The 19,883-nt window shown below is 41.2% G+C and overlaps 1 protein-coding gene across 11 annotated transcripts in view; it reads right to left on the reverse strand.

The window, feature by feature from the left end:
• Nucleotides 1-19,883, reverse strand: part of DMD (dystrophin) — a 2,199,436-nt gene that overhangs the window by 664,557 nt on the left and 1,514,996 nt on the right. For all 11 annotated transcript variants that reach the window (XM_074994601.1, XM_074994607.1, XM_074994584.1 and 8 more), the window contains one exon: nucleotides 4,297-4,398. In XM_074994601.1, coding sequence (XP_074850702.1) covers nucleotides 4,297-4,398 — 102 coding nt within the window. The remainder of the gene's footprint in view (nucleotides 1-4,296; nucleotides 4,399-19,883) is intronic.

The raw sequence follows: 19,883 nt of genomic DNA on the forward strand, positions 1-19,883 counted from the left end.
TCAACGTTGAAGTAGGGACCGTGTAGTCGTTGCGCGTCCCGCAACTTCGAAATAGCGGGGTCCGCCATGGCGACCATCAGCCAAGGGGTTGAGAGACGCTCTCTCTCAAGCCCCTGAGGGGCTCTATGCTCACCGTGGGCAGCAGCCCTTAGCCCAGGGCTTCTGGCTGCTGCTGCGGCAGCTGGGGATCCATGCTGCAGGCACAGGGTCTGCAACCAGTTGTCAGCTCTGTGTACCTTGTGTTGTTTAGTGCAACTGTGTCTGGGAGGGGCCCTTTAAGGGAGCGGCTTGCTGTTGAGTCCGCCCTGTGACCCTGTCTGCAGCTGTGCCTGGCACCCTTATTTCGATGTGTGCTACTTTGGCATGTAGACGTTCCCTCGCAGCGCCTATTTCGATGTGGTGCTGCGCAATGTTGAAGTTGAACATCGACGTTGCCAGCCCTGGAGGATGTGTAGACGTTACTCATCGAAATAGCCTATTTCGATGTTGCTTCACGTGTAGACGTAGCCTAACTGTCAATTCTGGGACCCCCAGCAGATGGTCATACCTCCTAAATCAAAATTCAATACTGTTTAAGGACTCCTAAAGCATGATCCTTACAAGCATGACAGATTGCACACAATGATCTACGATCATGACTTCATGAAGAAAAGACAAGAAGGGAGGCAACAGAAGATTTGCATTGTCCATCTTATTCAAAAACAGCTGATTTGGGACTGACAGATACGAATTTTTAAATGAAAAGGACAGGTTACCTAAACGATAAAATCTGAATTTATTGGCCTGTCTTTTTGAAGGCAGACATGAAGGAATTAATAACTTCCTGGTAATATAAAAACACTGATTCTGGTGACAGTGTTTGAAAAGGTAAGTAGATTTAAGTAAGGTTTAATCTAAATAATTAAAATTAAAAACAGATGGAAGAATAAAACACCTCTGTCTGTGACCAACTGCAACGGAAAATGACTAATGATGCTGTCATTTTGCATTGTTTACCTGATGAAATGATGTCTGGCAGATTGTAATTGCTCCCTTGAATTCTTGTCCTCAGCAATTAGTTTGTGTCAACGGGTGGAGATGGGGGAAGAAATTTTTGCCCAAAAGTAAAAATCAATGTAGGTATTTATTTATCTTTTTATTATTATATCAAAAGTAATAAATTGGAAGAGCTCTTTTAGAAATAGAAAGCTTGAAGCATGTGTGAAGTGACTTGATTGTAGGTTTTGAAATTGACAAAGCAAAATGATGGGAAAGGTCACTTGCATTTCAGTATTTATCTGTATTGTGTCAGTTTCTCTTCACCACAGGGATAACCTTTTATATACATTTCAAGCAGGATATAAGAAAGACAGATTATGCTTCCTATTCTGGGGTAAATCAGGCCATTCAATTCTCCACTTCCATTGATAAGAGAGTAATGTAATGCAGATATCTTGATCAAATTATTTTTCAGCTAACAAAGTCCTGTAAAATTCCAGATTTGTTTAATTTAAATGATGGGACAGGCTCACGTGACTCACATCAAATGTAGGCATGCAGCACCCTCTGCAGTGCCTATCAAAACCAGCCTGCTGCATGTAAATATGAATCTTTTTTGCTCTTTAAGTGCACTGATATATAACGGAGATACTTATATTTCAAAAAATAGTTTGAGGCATATCTTTCTATAAATGTTGTCAGCAGAATTACCTGTCATTATAGTTATCCAATATTAGAAAACCCTATATTCAGTTGCTTATAACTTTGCCAATTAAACACTTGAACTGAGATTCTCCACTTCAAGGCTGAACTGTTTTGAAAGTTTCAGTCAAAATGATACATTTTTCTCCAGTAAATTGGAATTATGTTGTTTTGCCCCCGTTAAAAAAATAATTCTTCAGAACTTTCTTGAGAGATTCCCTAGTATATCTCCCAATGTTTGAGAAGGGAGTTGAAAAAGACAAAGGGCATGTTTTTGCCATCCCAGAATGAAGTAGGGTCCTTGGGAAAATTAGGACATGTTAATGAATTGAATATTGTATCATAATGCATATGCACTCGTGGGCCAAATTAAGATAGCTCAGCAACCTCAATTATCACAATTTCTAACTTTTCAGTGCCCCATTTTGCAAGAGTAATAATGTTATTTTAACATGGTTTTTGTGTGTATGTGCAATTTAATCCACAGCTAGACATATAAAGTTACTACAATTTCAACTTCCCTTTGTTGCAGAGAAAGAAATTTTCGCATTAGCTATAAAGACCTTCTACAGACTTGCGAACATTGATTGGTACTCCAATTTACTCAGTAAGAATCACCACAAAGAGACTACTCAATATAAATGGGAAGAAGGCTAGGAAAACTACATCTAAAAAGTAATTTCACATTCTGACATTGTATGTTCACTTTTCTATTACTCGCTGTACACTGGATAGTTACTGAGACAGAAATTAACTTTGCAGGTTTGTCAATTAACTGAATGGCACGGTGTAATGAAAAAAGTGAAATGCAATTAGAGGTAGTTCAGAAGTGAAATTCCCTGTACTCTACAAATAGTTATTAACTTGCAGGTATTCCACGAAACCACATTATGTACTGTCATCCCCAAAATTACTGCTAAAGACACACTACTGTTTTGAATTAGGCCATAGCGTCTGGCAATCACCACATCTAATACGGTAATTTCATACCATTAACAATAACTCTAGAAATTCTATCACTAGGCATTCTACCACTGGCATCTCTAAATAAAATGGATAGACTAAGCATGATTCTTGGACATACCAAATATTTGTTTCACAAACTAACACAGCAGCTACAGCAGCACACATTTGTAGTATACTGACACTGTTGCTTATGCCTTACTCATTAAAATGAAGCATAAGGTCTCCTAAGATTGTAACTGAGGCCAGACTAAATGTGTAAATGCAATGATCCCAGTGAGACCTTTGTTCCATGATCCACTTTGCGCAGTTGATGTGTGCCTACTCCAAATAATAATACCTTCCCTCTGAAGCTAAGAAAACTGAGTAATAGTCTAAAGATTTCCAACTGCACACTTGCATTAAGGCACCAGTTTAAATTCTCCTTGAATTCATCTTTTTAAGTACTTTTTAGAATTTCCAATTCTAACTATTAAAGAATTTCAATCATATTTTTAAAAACTGGGATACCATGGAGAAAAGCAGTTCTCAAAGGTTTCCTTGGAGATAAAGAAATGGGACAAAATATTAGTAAACATACATATTAATTTCAAAAGTGGATGTAAAGATAAACTTTAAAAGTGTCTTCAGGAAGAGTTTTAATTGGCAGGAAAATAAACAGTATCTACATTTCACAGTAGCTAAGCACAAGCAGCAGAACTAAAAAGGAAGTTGCAGAAAATATGTCACAATATTTGTGTATGCAAGGTCAAATGATTCTGGAATAACAATATTATTGACTTGTGCTGTTTTGAAGGAGCTTTAAATATGAGAATGAGTCTTGCTATTGTTCAGACCTACAATTTCAGTAGAAATTGGGACTGATCAATGTTACTCTTAGATGCTCCTAGGGAGATGTAATCATAGTGTCCAGTGATAATCTGTTGTTAGATACAAAATTACAAGCAATTCAGCACAAATGAAATAGCTTGTGCCACAAGATTGTGCTGTATGCCTTTGTTCGACAATGATATTTACAGGGTGGTTTCCATCCCCCTTCAATCTTCTCATAGAAGGATGGTTGGACTGTGATGGGTAGGATGCTGATGGCATGCTCTATTCAGGAGGTAGAGACTATGGGAGGAGTGATTTGAGAATGAGCTCCCACAAGAGAGCAGTCAGCCTTTTCTAACAAAACATCCTCTCATCCAGTCAAGACCAAAAGACATTATATTTCACAGGCAAACCTGCCTGTGCTTTGCCAGAGGCCAACAGAAGAGGAGTTGTCTCAAGTGTCCTCATCCTTCTCCCCTATGCTAGGAAAAACATAGAAGATGGGACCCTCTCTGGCCCGCATCCTGCAGGAGGTCTAACAGCTTCATTTGGAACAGAATGGTCTGATGTTATTGATGATGTAAGCATACACTGTAGTGTCACATTTTTGACACTTTTTGACTAGCTGCTTGACCACCAATGTAGAAAAATACTTAGTACCACAGTGCACAGATAATTCTAATTGTCAACAAAACGTTATTTCTGCCTATGCGATTGTACAAGACAGCCAACGTTATTTTCCAAGTTCTTCTGCTGATTTTAACATTAAAGACAAGAGTTTCAGAAGGACACTGTAACACATTATATGGTAATGGATATTATTAAATGTTGCTTTATTACCTTTACTGGATGAGTAGCTGGTTTTTCCTTGTATAAATAATGCCCTTTAGACAAAATCTCTTCCACATCCGGCTGTTTAGCTTGAACTGCTGCTTCTGTTTCCTGAGTGGGATCCAAAATAGTGTAAATTAGCTTTACATTCAGGATTAAAACCACAAAGTCTTAAAGCTACACAGGAGGCTCTACACACTCCAACAGATCAGCTTCTGCGTGAAGATGCTGGTGGGACAAAGGGTCATTGAAAAATAAAACCGGGGTAGAAAAGAAGTAGTAAAACAAATAGTAATATCTCCCTTCACACATGACAAGCTCAGTAAGGCAGAATTAGAGAAACCAGCACAAATTCACATTAGAAAAAACAGACATTTGAAATCTAATTTGAACAACTTTCTTGTTGCCCTATATTTCACGTTGAAAGTAGAAGCTGTTATTTGAAGTTAGAGCACTGAAGGCTATCTTGCCCATGTGGTAATAGTTACCTTATTGAAGCTGCCACTTGAATGCTGTGGGGTAACTCAAACACTGTTAACAATACTTCATAATAAAGTGTCCATCTTGATGAGTCCAAACCAATATTATAAACAACACACTAACAACAAGTAACTATTATTAAGAAGGAAGAATGACACCTATTGAAATAGCAAAATCATTTCCTCTTGAAAATTTTTTAAATCTCCTTGAAACTTTTGACTCAATTTCTGAACACATCCAAGCCAGAGAGACTTCTATGTAGACTGATGCAGCTTAGTACCTGATTTCAAAAGGATGCAATGGGGAACATCACCTGTTAGGGGAAAAAAGCATCTACACAAAAAAGTGGGGAGCAAGAACCTACCATATATCCAATTCGGAAGAATGCATTTTTGCTTTATGATGACAATGTTGATTTTTAAAAATAATAAGTCCTGTGGCACCTTATAACCTACAAGAAAACCTGTAGAACACTCCAATTTCCCTGAACACTCAGTAACAGATTTAAACGTAGCAGTCCTACAACAAAGAAAAACTTCAAAAATAAACTCCAAAGAACAACAACAGAGCTGCAATTCAATTGTAAATTTGACACCATCAACCAAGGATTGAAAAGAGGCTGGGAGTGGATGGCCAATTACAAAAGCAATTTCTCCACTCTTGATATTCACACCTCCACATTAGCTACTGATAATGGGACACATCCTCCATAACTGAACTGACTTGATTTCTCCTCTCTTGATGTTCACAACTCCACATTAACTCCTGGTAATGGGCTACATACTCTGCGACTGAACAGATCTTGTCAATTCTGGCTGTCCCCTTGACTGAGACTCCCTCTTTAAACCCTCCTTTGGAACACCCCCACTCATGCATCTGACAAAGTGGGTCTTTGCCCATGAAAGCTCATGCTCCAAAATATCTGTTAGTCTATCAGGTGCCACTGGAATTCTTGTTATTTTTTAAAGATCCAGACTAACTCAGCTACCTCTCTGATGAATGTTGATTTTAAAAGGATAATGAATGTATCACAATCCTGAAATATTATCTGAAGATCTAAAAGAGTGCTTAGTTCTTAGTTCTCCATTTCATAGTTTCATCTGAACCTCCAATTTTTCAAACGACCTATTTCCTTCACACAATTCCACTAGCTGTCCACTGACTCCAAACCTGTATTTTCTACTTACAATCTCAGTTACCATTAGTTTGGCAGGAGACAACATTGTATTCCAATATCTTCATTCTAGGGGCTCAAATACATCATTCCATTGATTAAAATGTGTAAAAAATGCTATTTTTTCCGTGCCTGAATTGTACTTGCTCAAGTTAATATCTTTCTAAACAGCAACAAAGGACCATTTCACTCCTGTGTTTTCAACTGTCAGTAGAAAAGCTATCCACAATTTCTGCTTGAAAATTTGCAAAACATTAGGAAGAGTACAGTAAACTTTCCTGTGATGGATGTCCAAAAGTCCACTGTCTTCTCTTCCTTATATTTCCTCATATTATTTATGAACTCAAAATAAAGACTACTAAAAGCTGTTACGTTTCTTGCAGGGATACTTGAAATATTTCAGATTCCTTTTCCACATCTTCATTCCAGATAAATTATAATCTGAATTAAATAGGATGAAATTCATACATAAGGAGAAAGATAAAATAGTCAACTTAGGCTGCATCTACACTACAAGATACATTCAAATTTAAGGCAGTTAGCTCAATATTACCACATGACTGTCTTCACTGTAAATGCTATTAGCTCAATTTAGGGAGCACTAACATCGATATCACAATATCATCAGAACCTGCTAGATGTAGTGTCAAGTTTGAATTCAAAAGTTCGATTAAAGGCCAGTGTGGAAATGCCACATTTTAAAAACAAATTTATTGGTCTCCAGAGGTGTCCCGTCTGTAACCCACAATGCCCTGCAGTGCTTTGGCTGCTGCTCTCGAAGTGCGTAGGAATTACGTAACAGGAACACCATGAATTTCAAATCGGGACAAAGAAGCCTGTGGCTGTGGAGTCATGTTTGTATGACAGCCTGAGAAATGCTTTTCTTTCTTTCTTTCTTTCTTTCCTTAGTAGAGCTTTGAGCACATCTAGCCATTACAAATAGCCCCTGCACAGAGTTTGTGGTTCTGTCTCTACACTTGGTATTTTTTTCCATGCTGCCTGGGGCCAGCTGCTGTCCCACCACACCACATGACAGCAAAGCTGTTGCGTGGGTCGTCCTTGCATAAGAGTCAGAGAAGCTTCTCAGTGGTTTGCATTTGTGCTTGCAGTCCCCTTCCCCACACAGGCACCACACAGGGTCTTTCCCACACTGAGCCACATCACGTGGTGGCCCCCAACCCAACAAAAGGATGTACCAGCCCTTCGGTGCTGACCATGCTGACAGGCAGGATCATGTCCTGGCCTGAGCACAATTAGGGCTCCAAGTGCAGGGAAGAAGTTCAGGAGCTTGCCGCTGCCAGGGGGGAAGTCTTCCCTGGTGGCTAAAATATTTGGGGAGACTACTTCAGCTGGTCCTCTGCTCTAAATATACAATCAGGGCCTTTCTGCTACACAGGAGGACTACTTCAAATGGCCCCCCAACAAAAATATTTTAGGGGCCTTTCTGTCACCGGGGGGGAGTTTCCTCCAGTGACTAAGATATTCAGGAGCTTGAAGCCACTGAGATGAAGGCTTTCCTGGCAGCTAACATATTTGGAGGACTACTTCAACTGTCCCCCTCCCCACTAAACCCCCCTATACCTCACACCTCAGCAAGGACCCAGGGAGCTGCTGCTGCTGCTGGGGTGGGGGAGGGGGGAAGTCTCCCATGACAGCTAAGATATTCAGGGGTTTGCTGCCACCAGAAATGGGAAGTCTCCCCCGATGGCTAAGATTTTCAGGAGAGGTAGAACATTTCAAACAGCTCTGCAGCCACAGACCACAGAACACACCCCTGCAAAAAATATTTTCAGGGGCTTGCTGCCCATTGCAGACACCTGCTGCTTTCTGCAAAATCTTTAGTTATAAAATCTTTTCCCTAACTTTTCCTATCTTCTTTCTTCATGCTTTGACCCCCCCAAAAACACAGGGAACAGTGGGTAGAGGGCCAGTTGAGATTCCTGTTTCCATTATAAGTTCAGTGTATGAGATTTCACTGACATCCCCCATGTTGGCAATATCTGTGTAGTGAAGAAGGAAGATAAAAGTATTTTTTCCTAGCCTCTTCTATTCTTTTTCTTCTAACTTTGCACCCCTTCATGCAGGGAAGAGTGGGTGGAGGGCCTGCTGAGATTATAGCCTGTCCCTCTGTTATTTTCAGGGGTCAGATCCAATCAAGGGAGGGGGGACAGTCAATGGATACCCAGTTGAGAACACAGACACAATATAATGAACAGGGAAGCCAAATACATTCCCCTTAGCAACTGTCTTTCTGGTTTTTTTAAATGGACTATCAACTCTTTCTTCAAGCTTTTTATTGGTCCTGTGTTATTTTCAGGGATTGGATGCAATCATTGGGGGAGCGGGGGACTGTCAGTGGATGGCCAGTTGAGAAGACACACATTTGCTGATTTTTATGAAATCCTTGACAATTCACTTACAGAAGAAAAAGATTTCTGTTAACTTTGCCATCTTTGTTGATGCCTCACTTTTCAAGTTGATGCCAACTTTTCAACTTTTCAGGTTGATGCCAACTCGAAAAATGGATGTTTGCATAACACAGGAGGGCAATGAGGATAATGCAATGTGGTAAGATGATGTCAAAGACCAGCAAGCATACCCAGAATGCTATGGGGGTGAGGGAACTGTGGGATAGGTTCCCACAATGCACTACTGCAACAGTTGATGTTTGCCAGTTAAGTTTGGCGGCAATAAGTCGACTTTGTGAGGAATACGTGGGGAGGTGAGGATAGTCAAAACTGAATTTATAAATTCCAGAATTACAAAATCGATATTAATAAATTTGATTTTATTTCATAGTGTACAGGCAGCCTTAGTAAGTAACAATCAATTGCACACATACAAAATAAGAAAAAAACTGCCTATCAAGGAGTACTGCAGAAAATTATCTGGGGGTTCTAGCATATCACAAGATTTATATGAGTTAACTTTATAACAGTGTTACAAAAAAGGGAACCTCATTCTTGATGCATTCAGTGTTGTAAGCAAGACACAATAAGTGATAGAGAGGTACTGGAAAAACTTGCCTAAGGATGTTGTAGAAGCAGTAATTGGACATTTTTAAGAGTTCTACATTTCTATGACCAGGTTTACACTAGGAGATAAAATCAATTTTAGATACACAAATGAGAATTGCATTGTTGGAGTCAACTTTTCTAAAGGGAGAAGTTACTCACTTTCATGCAGTAATGATGGTTCTCTGAGATGTGTCCCTGGGGGTGCTCTGCGTAGGTGTCAAAGCATCCCACCACTGTGGATCAGAAAGCAGTACCCCTTTGCTGGAGGTGGGTATTGGAGTCTTTAAATGAAATGATGTAGAATAGCATTTTCCAATGCAGTGGTAGGTTTCATCCCTTTCTGCAGCACATAATGCTTTGCAAACATATGGAGTGAAGACCAGATGGCTGCTCTACAGATGTCTACAAGAGCAACATTCCTAAGGAAGACAGCCGTTGCAGCCATCACTTGTGTCAAGTGAGTTCTAGTAGTCTGTGGTGACTGCTTGCCTCTAAGTGGGTATGGATTGTGAATGGCATCTGCAATCCGATGGAATTGGCATTATGCCGAAACACCTGTTCCCAAAACAGGGGCCGTGATCATGCTATGAAAAGTTTGTCTGATTTTCTATTTAGACTGGTTCTATCAAGGTAAAAAGCAAGACCATGTCTTACATTGAGCATATTCAATTCAGTCTCCCTAGGAGAGGAGTGAGGCTTAGTAAAATAAGTATATAGGTTCATTCACATGACAATCATGTATGACTTAGGGCAGAAATCCTGGGTTAGGCCTAAGTACCACTTTGTCTTTGGTTAAAATAGTAAAAGGTAGGTCAGTCATGAGTGCTGTCATCTCCCCAACCCTTCTGGCCAATGAAATGGCCACTAGGAAAGCCACCTTTATGGACACATACTGAAGGGATATTGTGGCAAGCGGTTCAAATGAAGGTCTTGTAAGTGTATCTAGGACTAAGTTCAAGTCCCATGTTGCAGATCTGGGCATATTTTTTGTAACTTCACTAAGAAACATTTCACCATCATGTGCCCGAAGAGAGATGAGTGGTTTCTTGAGTCATGAAAAACTGTAATTGTAGCAAGATGCCCCCTAACTGAGCTAACAGAGAGACCTGCTTAACTGAGGTGCATAAGATAATTGAGCAAGGTAGGTATGGAAGCAGAATCAGGATGCAGATTGTGGGTCATACACCATTGCTGGAAGCATGTCCATTTCCTACTACAAGTATTTCTAGTGGAAGGGCAATGGCTGTATAGAAGGATATTTTTGACCCTGCTTGAATAGGTACGTTGTTCAGCCTGGAACCATGGAGAAGCCATGCTGTGAGTTTCAGGGTTTTCAGGTTGGGGTGAAATGTGGTGCCGTGGCACTGATGAGTGAGGAGATTCACCATCATCAGGAGAGGGATCGGCTGGAAGTTCGACAAGTAGTGCACGTAAGGAAACCAGGATTGCCTGAGCCAATCTGGTGCTATTAGTATTACAGTTGCCCCATTTGTCCTAATTTTGTTGATCAGCCTGGCAATGAGAGGGATGGGGCAAAAGGCATAAAGAAGGGGAGCTGCCCAGCCAATCATGAAGGCATCCCCTGTGACCTCTTGTCTATTCCTTCCTTGGAACAAAAGCTGTAGCACTTGCGATTGTGAGGCATCACAAAGAGGTCTATTGTTGGAAAGCCCCATTGCAGAAGATGGAGAGAAGTATGTTGATATGATACTCCCATTCATGCTAGTTTGAGATATACATGATTCGCCTGTCTGCCCTTGTATTCCGTTCTCCGGGTACGTATGGTGCTATCAGGGTTATCTGGTTCCTTATGCACCAATTCCAGATTCTGAATGCTTCGGCACACAGACAGTGTAACCAGGCACCCCCTGCCAGTTGATATGAAACATAGTGGGCATGTTGTCCATGAAAACACAAATAGTTTTGTCCCATATCAATGGGAGAACACGGGCACAGCCTCTTCGAACAACCCTGAACTCCAGCATATTGATATGAAGAAGTCTCTCGTGGTTAGTCCATTTGCCCTGAATTGATGACATGCCACAGTGGGCCCCCAAGCCCCTGAAAGAGGCATCTGTGGTTATAGTTACAGAGGGAGCTGGGGGGTGGAAAGATTTGCTCACAAGGGTGTTTGTTGGGGATGTCCACCGGCCTAGTGACTGTAGTACTAGTGGAGGAAGAGTAAGGGCCTTCAATGATCTGTTGTGGGTTGGTATGTAATTGTTAGTGACCCAATGTTGGAGGCAGTGCACATGTAGTCTTGTGAATGGGACTACAAATATTGTGGCAGCCACGTGCCCCAATAACTGCAGGCAAGTTTGAACCATAGTAAAAGGAGCCTGTTTGAGTATGTGAATGAGGTCACAGATTGCCTGGAACCTGTGAATAGGTAATTAGGGTCTGGCTGAAACTGAATTCAGGTCTGTCTGAGAGATGGTACCTAATTAATTTTAGAAGTCTTAAATGTGCATTCAGGATTCTCTTCTATCATTCAGTCCACCAATAAGAAGAAAAGGTAGCAATTCCAACCTAGACTCCACTAATCACAGCAGAATCAAAGCCACTGCCTTTTTGCCTGTGTATTATTCAAATCTATAATTTAAATTTAAATGCAGATAAGAGCTAGGGACAACCTTTGTGCTTGGATGTTAGTAGAGAATTTTTTCCCAGGTATCTGCCATTTGATCAAGTTCTAACTGATCACCATATTTGTGGTTGTGAGAGAATTTTCCATCAGGTGAGATTTCAGAGACCCTGGGGGTTTTGCCTTCCTCTGCAGAAGGGGTCATGTGTCACTTGAAGGTTTAAACTACTGCTAAAGTTAAGATCTCAGTAATGTGAAGTCTTTAAACTATTATTTGAGGACATTAGTAATTCAGCCAGAGGTTAGGACAGTTATTTCACCCGGGCAAGTAAGATACTATAGCCTGCAATGTGCAGGAGGTCAGACTACATGATGATGAGCCCTTCTGACCTTAATGTCTATGGCTACTGCTACACTCACCCTTAGTGCCAGCAGCATGATGCAAATTAGCAGTCCAAAAATGCAAAATGGCAGCTCATTTTGCATTTTCGTGACTGCTCATTTGAATCAAGGTGCTGGCACTAGGGGTGAGTGTAGCACTAACCTATGAGTCTATGGCTGCCCGAGAACAGAAAACACTCTGTTCGCATAGAGCATTTCTAGCACCACATCAGTTGAAACTATCACCTGAAGAAACATGGTGGTAACCTTTCCAGAGATAATAGTACCTTGTCTACTCTAGAGCAAATGAAACTCAACTAATGTCATGGATTAAATTTCAGATTAAATTACCAGTGTAGAGAAGTCAGTATCAAAATGATCCATACATATATTTAGAGGTTGGCTCAAAGTTCAAATGAAAAGTGAGTTATAACTTTAAAATAGGAAATATTTTTTTAAAGCTAGGACAGCAGTTTCCAGTTAGTCATTCCTTCAACAAAATGTATTCCCCTTTTAACTGAATGGCAGCTCAGACTCATTTAAAAAAATAAACAAACAAACACAAACCTTTCTTCAAGGGTAAACAGCTGATTGGAGTTCTTGATTAGAAATTTTCACTTCTTTAGAGCGCTTGACACACACTGACATTTGATAAACAAGCCTATCAAATTTGGGACTCTGCAGTAAATTAGAGGCCTTCATTTTCTAAAAGATGTTGTAAGATTTTCAGATCTGGACAATAAAGTATATTTTGACGTGAAGACATAAGGCATTATTTTATCTGACAATGAAATAGTACATTTCTCTGTCAAACACACTTAGCTAGGAAAGTAACAGAGAGTAAGCCGTGCTAGTCTATACACTATCAAAACAAAAAGCAGTCAAGTGGCACTTTAAAGACTAGCAAAATAGTTTATTAGGTGAGCTTTCGTGGGACAGACCCACTTCTTCAGACCATATCCAGACCAGAACAGACTCAATACTTAAGACACAGAGAACCAAAAACTGTAAGCAAGGAGGACAAATCAGAAAAAGATAATCAAGGTGAGCAAATCAGAGAGTGGAGGGGTGGGGGGGAAGATCAAGAATTAGATTGAGTCAAGTATGTAGACGAGCCCTATAGTGACTCAGAAAGTTCCCATCACGATTTAAACCATGTGTTAATGTTCCGAATTTGAATATAAATGTCAGTTCGTCCACTTCTCATTCTAAAAAGGAGCGATAATGTCTCTTCAGTAACACACATACCTTGAGGTCATTGACAGAATGCCCCATTTCATTAAAATGTTGACTAACTGGTTTGTGGATGTGGAGTGTTTTGATGTCTGTTTTGTGCCCGTTGACCCTTTGTCTAAGGGAGTTAGAAGTCTGTCCAATATGCAAAGCATCTGAGCATTGTTGGCACATGATGGCATATATGATGTTAGTGGAGGAGCATGAGAAAGTGCCCGTGATTCTGTGAGTAACCTGGTTAGGTCCAGTGATGGTATTTCCAGAGAAGATATGTGGACAAAGCTGGCAGCGGGCTTTGTTGCAGGGAAAGGTTCCAGGACTGGTGTTCCAGGGGTATAGGCTGTGGCTGTTAGTAAGGATCCTCATGAGGCTGGGAGGTGTTCTGTAGGAGAGAACAGGCATGTCACCCAGGGCCTTCTGGAGTGTAGCATCCTGATTAAGAATAGGTTGTAGGTCTTTAATAATTCGTTGCAGTGGTCTGAGTTGGGGGCTGTAGGTGATGACCAGTGGTGATCTGTTCTTGGCTTTTTTGGGCCCATCTTGGAGTAGCTGGTCTCTGGGTATGCGTCTGGCCCTGTCGATTTGTTTTTTTACTTCTCCTGGTGGGTAATTCAGGTTTATGAATATTTGGTAAAGTTCTTGTAGTTTTAGGTCTCTGTCAGTTGGATCACAGCAAATGCGATTGTACCTAAGAGCTTGACTGTAAACAATGGATCTAGTCACGTGTGCAGAATGGAAACTAGAAGGGTGTAGATAAGTATAGCGATCAGTAGGTTTTCGGTACAGTGTGGTACTGATCAGGCCATCCTTGATTAGTACTGTAGTGTCCAGGAAATGTATCTCTTGCATGCTGTAATCGAGGCATAAGTTGATGGTGGGGTGTAGATTGTTAAAGTCTCTGTGGAATTCTTCTAGAGCCTCTGTACCATGGGTCCAAATCATAAAGATGTCATCAATGTATCTTAAGTAGAGGAGTGGTAATAGGGGACGAGAGCTGAGGAATCGTTGTTCCAGGTCAGCCATAAATGTATTAGCATATTGTGGGGCCATGCGGGTGCCCATAGCAGTTCCACTAATCTGGAGGTATAAATTGTCCCCAAAACAGAAATGATTGTGTGTGAGAACAAAGTTACAGAGGTCAGACACCAGATTGGCTGTAGTGGCATCAGGGATGGTGTTCCTGATTGCTTGTAATCCGTCTTTATGTGGAATATCAGTGTACAGAGCCTCTACATCCATTGCGGCAAGGATGGCGTTATCAGGAACTTTTCCGATGTTTTGTAATTTCCTCAGGAAGTCGGTAGTATCTCGGATGTAGCTGGGAGCATTGGTGGCATAGGGTTTGAGGAGGGAGTCCACATAACTGGATAGTCCGGTGGTAAGGGTGCCAATACCTGAAATGATAGGGCGTCCAGGGTTTCCAGGTTTGTGGATTTTGGGAAGTAAATAGAATAATCCAGGCTGCGGCTCAGATGGTGTGTCTGAGTGAATGAGGTCCCGAGTAGCAGCAGGGAGTTCCTTCAGTAGTTGTTGTAATTTCCTTTGGAATTCCGAAATGGGATCAGCAGAGAGAGGTCTGTAAAATGTGGTGTTGGAGAGTTGTCTGGCTGCCTCCTGTTCATAGTCTGACTTATTCATGATGACAACAGCAGCCCCTTCGTCAGCTGGTTTGATTATGATGTCTTGGTTATTTTTGAGACTCTGGACAGCATAGCGTTCAGCATAGTTGAGATTGTGTCTCACTTGGCATTGTTTGTGTATAATGTCAGACTGAGCACACATTAATATTCAAATTCGGAACATTAACACATGGTTTAAATCATGATGGGAACTTTCTGAGTCACTATAGGGGCTCGTCTACATTCTTGACTCAATCTAATTCTTGATCTTCCCCCCACCCATCCACTCTCTGATTTGCTCACCTTGATTATCTTTTTCTGATTTGTCCTCCTTGCTTACTGTTTTTGGTTCTCTGTGTCTTAAATATTGAGTCTGTTCTGGTCTGGATATGGTCTGAAGAAGTGTGTCCGTCCCACGAAAGCTCACCTAATAAACTATTTTGCTAGTCTTTAAAGTGCTACTTGACTGCTTTTTGTTTAGCTAGGAAAGATACTCATATTGTTACCGAGGTGGCCTAAAACAGTAGCTTCCTGGTTTCATGAGTTTAGCTATGTATTGACCATCTTTGTAGTTTTAAACTACCATTAGTTGAAAAAGAATTTTGTGGAAGAAACCAGCTTTTATTAAGTGTCTGTACACACATAGCAAAATGGGGCTACAGTAGTAAAATGACAAATCTAGTGATATTAATAAACAAACTACTGATAGAAGAATCTCAAATGTAATTTGATGACAAACTGTAGAAAGAGCATCCGGTCTCAGCAGTGCTCTAGAGCCACGAGTAAGGCTGCAAGTTTATCAAGAGATCACAGAAGTCATGGATTCTGAGACCTCCAGGGACTTCCCTGACTTCTGCAGAGGCCTGCACAGCAAGCATGTAGGCAACTGGAGCAGCTCAGGCAGTTGCGCTGGCCATAGCTGGGGCAATCTCATGCCACCACAGCGCCAGCAGCAGCAGGAGTTTGGTTGTAAGAGAAGGCTTAGGTCTGCAGGTTGTGGCACCAGAGTGTGAGGGATGTTGGCAGAACTTATTTTGGTAGGCTCCCTGGAAGTGGGGTCATATCTTTCCCTCAGCTACTAGCTCTGTGGGCTGCCTCCACCTGCAGACACTACTCCTGCCATCCCATTGGCTTTGTTCCTAGCTAATGGAAGTTATAGAGCTGGCCATTGGGGCATAGGCAGCACACAGAGGCGGGAACTGAGGGAAGGGCATATCACTGCATCTGTGGAGTCATGAGGAACCAGGCAGAAAGCCCACCAGTCCCACCATCCTTGTTCCCTCCCCCACCATCAGTGGGCAACCCTCGCTACAAGCACCACTTCTCCTCTATGAGCATCCACAGTGATTACGAGACTGCCCCCATCCACAAGTGCCGGTGGCACCCAGACCTGCGCCTCCCCACCGTCCAAAATTTAGTCAGGTGTCTTTAGTGAAAGTCATAGACAGGTAACAGGATGTGAATTCACGTTTACTGTCCATGACCCGTCCATAATTTTTACTAAAACTACCCATGACTAAAATACAATTTTAAGAATGAGACATCTGGAGTTCAGTAATGCAGACATGTCTACTCTGCCATAGACACCTGCAGATGGCCTAAACTAACAAACCTGGGATTGGGCTAAGAGGTGTTTCAATGTGGTGTAGACATTGCAGCTCAGGCTGCAATACAAGATTTGGGATCCACCCTGCAAGGTCCTGGAGCCCAGGCACCAGCCCAATCACAGGTGACTGCCCTACAATTAACACTCCTACATCTCATGCTCCATAGGCTTGAATCAGCTGACATGGGCTGACTGAACATTTTAGTTGCAGTGTGGACATTCCTAAGACCCTGACTACTATGGATAGAGCCCTGAGTGGATATAGAATTTGTATCCATATCTGCATCTGTGTCCAGAAAAATGAACAATGGATATTGCTGAGATGTGTGTGGATGTGGATACCAGTGAATATAAAGCATATATCCTTGGATTTGGCGGACTCTAACTACGGACAAACACTACATTACTTATTCCTAATTAAGCATCATAAAGCTAAGCTCTTTTGGTAGCAAATGTTTATTTATGCTAACATGCCTATATTTCCTTTATATCAGGCAGAAGGGGATGATTCTTGAATGGAAAGAAGCAAGATAAAACATAGGCTGGGCATTGCATTGTGCTAAATTTAGCTATCTGCCAAACTGTTCTGTTTTACATATTGAATAAAAAATCTAGCTGCTTTTTAAATCAGTAAAGCAGTAGTAAATGTGTGTAATGTTCCCACTAATAACTCAGAGGAGCAGCTGAAATCAGCACAAATATCTTTTAAATATATATATATAACATCCATGTGGTATTTGAATTAAATATGAAGATTTCATGAATTTTTGAGACATTTCTAGTTCAAATACCAAAATGATGGGCCACTATAAAGCATGTCCACATTGTTCTGGTTTAGAGATGTCTGAAACTAAATGAATTTATCCATTTTATAAATTAAATTTCTTTCATTATTGTATCTCACAAAGGTGCAATGAGAGGGTTGGGTGAAATCTGGGGAGACAGGTCTAATGTTTCAGAAAATAAGGCAGGTTGGGATAAACTATTTAATAATGATCCACTACAAAATATATGAAAAATCCATAGAACCTCAAAGAAGGTTTTTCTTTTTAAGTTTGGCATGATGTAAAAGGTCTATGTTAAAAGAACTGCAAGAATCTGTATTCCGTATATCAATGAATTGCAAAAATTGTGGAAAAAACATGTATGTAGGGATACTGGAAAAGGTTATAGACACAAAAGCCTGAGTTACTTATATGGACATCCTATTGATCTCAAAATAATCCATTAGCTAAGAATTTGAAAATACCATTTGATAGTCTATACAATTAGAATCCAAAAGTAGAGTTTGACAGCTTCATTGCTAAGGATGACCAATAAATCTGAGACACAAAATCATTTCAGAGGATGGCTACATCAGTGCATAAATTGTTAACAGGGGGCAGGGGGGAAGGCTCAATTTTTGACATGCAAGACAGACTTTTTAGAGATAAATAAAATGTGTGCACAGGGCATGTGTGGTGAGGTAGTAAAGAATAAGAGCTGCCATGGAAATCAGCTACAAAAAATGAGCTCTCAGACCACTGACAAAATATCTGTACTGGCAAATGCAATTTGCCCTCAATAACAATGATGCTGAAGATAACAGATATTGATATCTTCCAGGCAGCTCTGGTGCTAAAGATTTTAAGCAGGTGTTTACTTGTCTTGGGAAGAGGAGTGGAATAAATCACAAAAAATGTCCGATTCTCATTCACTCCCCCGACAAAAGTGAGAAGAACGTTGGTTTATTCAGTGAAGTTTACAATTGTGTAATTTATTTATTTAATACTTTCTGACTCTCCAGGTTTGTTGTTATTGTTTAATGCCCTTTTAATGTTCATATTTATATTCACAGCTTGTTCCTCCTCCCAAACTTATTAATGGAATTAATTACCATTAGACATTTATTACCTGGAGAATGAGTCAAGTGTTAAAGGAACATAAAAGAAAAAAACTAAAGCTATCATACTGAAATTCCAATGCTTTGTTGATTTTTTTATAAACAGTGAAACCCTTGAAATGCATGATTTTGAGCTGTGCTTAACTCACATTAATGCAAGTTAAGAGCAACTCGAAATCTTGCTCCCCGCAGCGCTGGTTCAAACCCCTTCGTGCATCGCTCTGGGTCAACTCCACCCCCCCACCCCTCTGAAGACCTAAACCACACCAGGCTTAACCCCCCCGACCCCTCGTGGCCCCAACCCACCACCAGGCTTTTACCTCTCCAGCTGCTCTCCCCCAAAACCGAAGACTTACCTTTCAAAAGGAGCTCCAGGTGCTCCTGCTGCTTCCCTGGCTGCAGAACATGCATTCTGCTGAGGAAAAAAGCCGCTCTCTGACTTATGTGAAATTTGAGTTATGCAAGGGTATATGGGTGTGGGCCAATGAGCTAAACCCTTGGATATAACAGACTTTTGGTTTTAATGGACAACCCTCCCTAGCTATTAGTCCTTTAAATTGAGGGCTTACTGCATCAAAAAAGTTAACCAAGTTAGGGAAGGCCTATCAATAACATTTTCCATCTTTGAAGAACAATCACAGTAAAGACTTAAATGGTTCAGAGAAAAATCTCATACCCTCAATAGCCACACTTTTATTGCAGATGTTGATATCTTATATGTAAGCTCTTCTATGTGTATTGCTGATAGCCCTGGGTTACCAGCACCAGGGATAGACTCTGTAAAAATAGGGTCTAAAGCCCTGCACCCTACTACACCAGTGAAAGGTCAGCTGGCTCTCAGCCAGAGACTTCACTCACCCTAGATGAGATCTCAGTACCTCTGGGTATTGCATGCTTCCTGGGGCTGAGGAAACACATCCTGAGCTTTTGAGACCAGCCAGCAGTTCTTCCTGACCAATACATCAAGGCCATGTCTACGCTAGACAAAAACTTCAAAATGGCCATTCTGAAGCTTACTAATGAAGCGCTGAAATACATATTCAGCGCTTCATTAGCATGCGGGCAGCCACGGCACTTCGAAATTGATGCGGCTTGCCGCCGCGCAGCTCGTCCTGACAGGGCTCCTTTGTGAAAGGACCTCGGCTACTTCGAAGTTCCCTTATTCCTATCTGCTCAAAGGAATAAGGGGACTTTGAAGTAGCTGGGGTCCTTTTGAAAAGGAGCCCTGTCGGAACCAGCCGTGTCTATTTTGAAGTGCCATGGCCACCTGCATGCTAATGAAGCGCTGAATATGTATTTCAGTGCTTTGTTAGTAAACTTTGAAATAGCCATTTTGAAGTTTTTGGCTAGTGCAGACATAGCCCAACTATAATACTAACAGACCCAGGTTGCCAGCACCAGGGATAGACCCTGCAAGCATAGGAGCTAAAGCCCTGCACCCTACCACATGAGCTGAAGGCCAGCTGGCTCTCAGCCAGGGCTGTAGAGTAGAGACTTCACTCACCCTACATGAGGTCTGAGTGCCTCTGGGTACTACATAGATATGCAAGACCAGTTCACCTTGCAAGAGTCCTCTATAGTTTTCTGCTCCTGGAAAACTTAATGCTGCAGTATCCAATA

This window comes from Carettochelys insculpta, chromosome 1 (assembly GCF_033958435.1).
Source record: "Carettochelys insculpta isolate YL-2023 chromosome 1, ASM3395843v1, whole genome shotgun sequence".
In the NCBI taxonomy this organism is placed as follows: Eukaryota; Metazoa; Chordata; order Testudines; family Carettochelyidae; genus Carettochelys; species Carettochelys insculpta.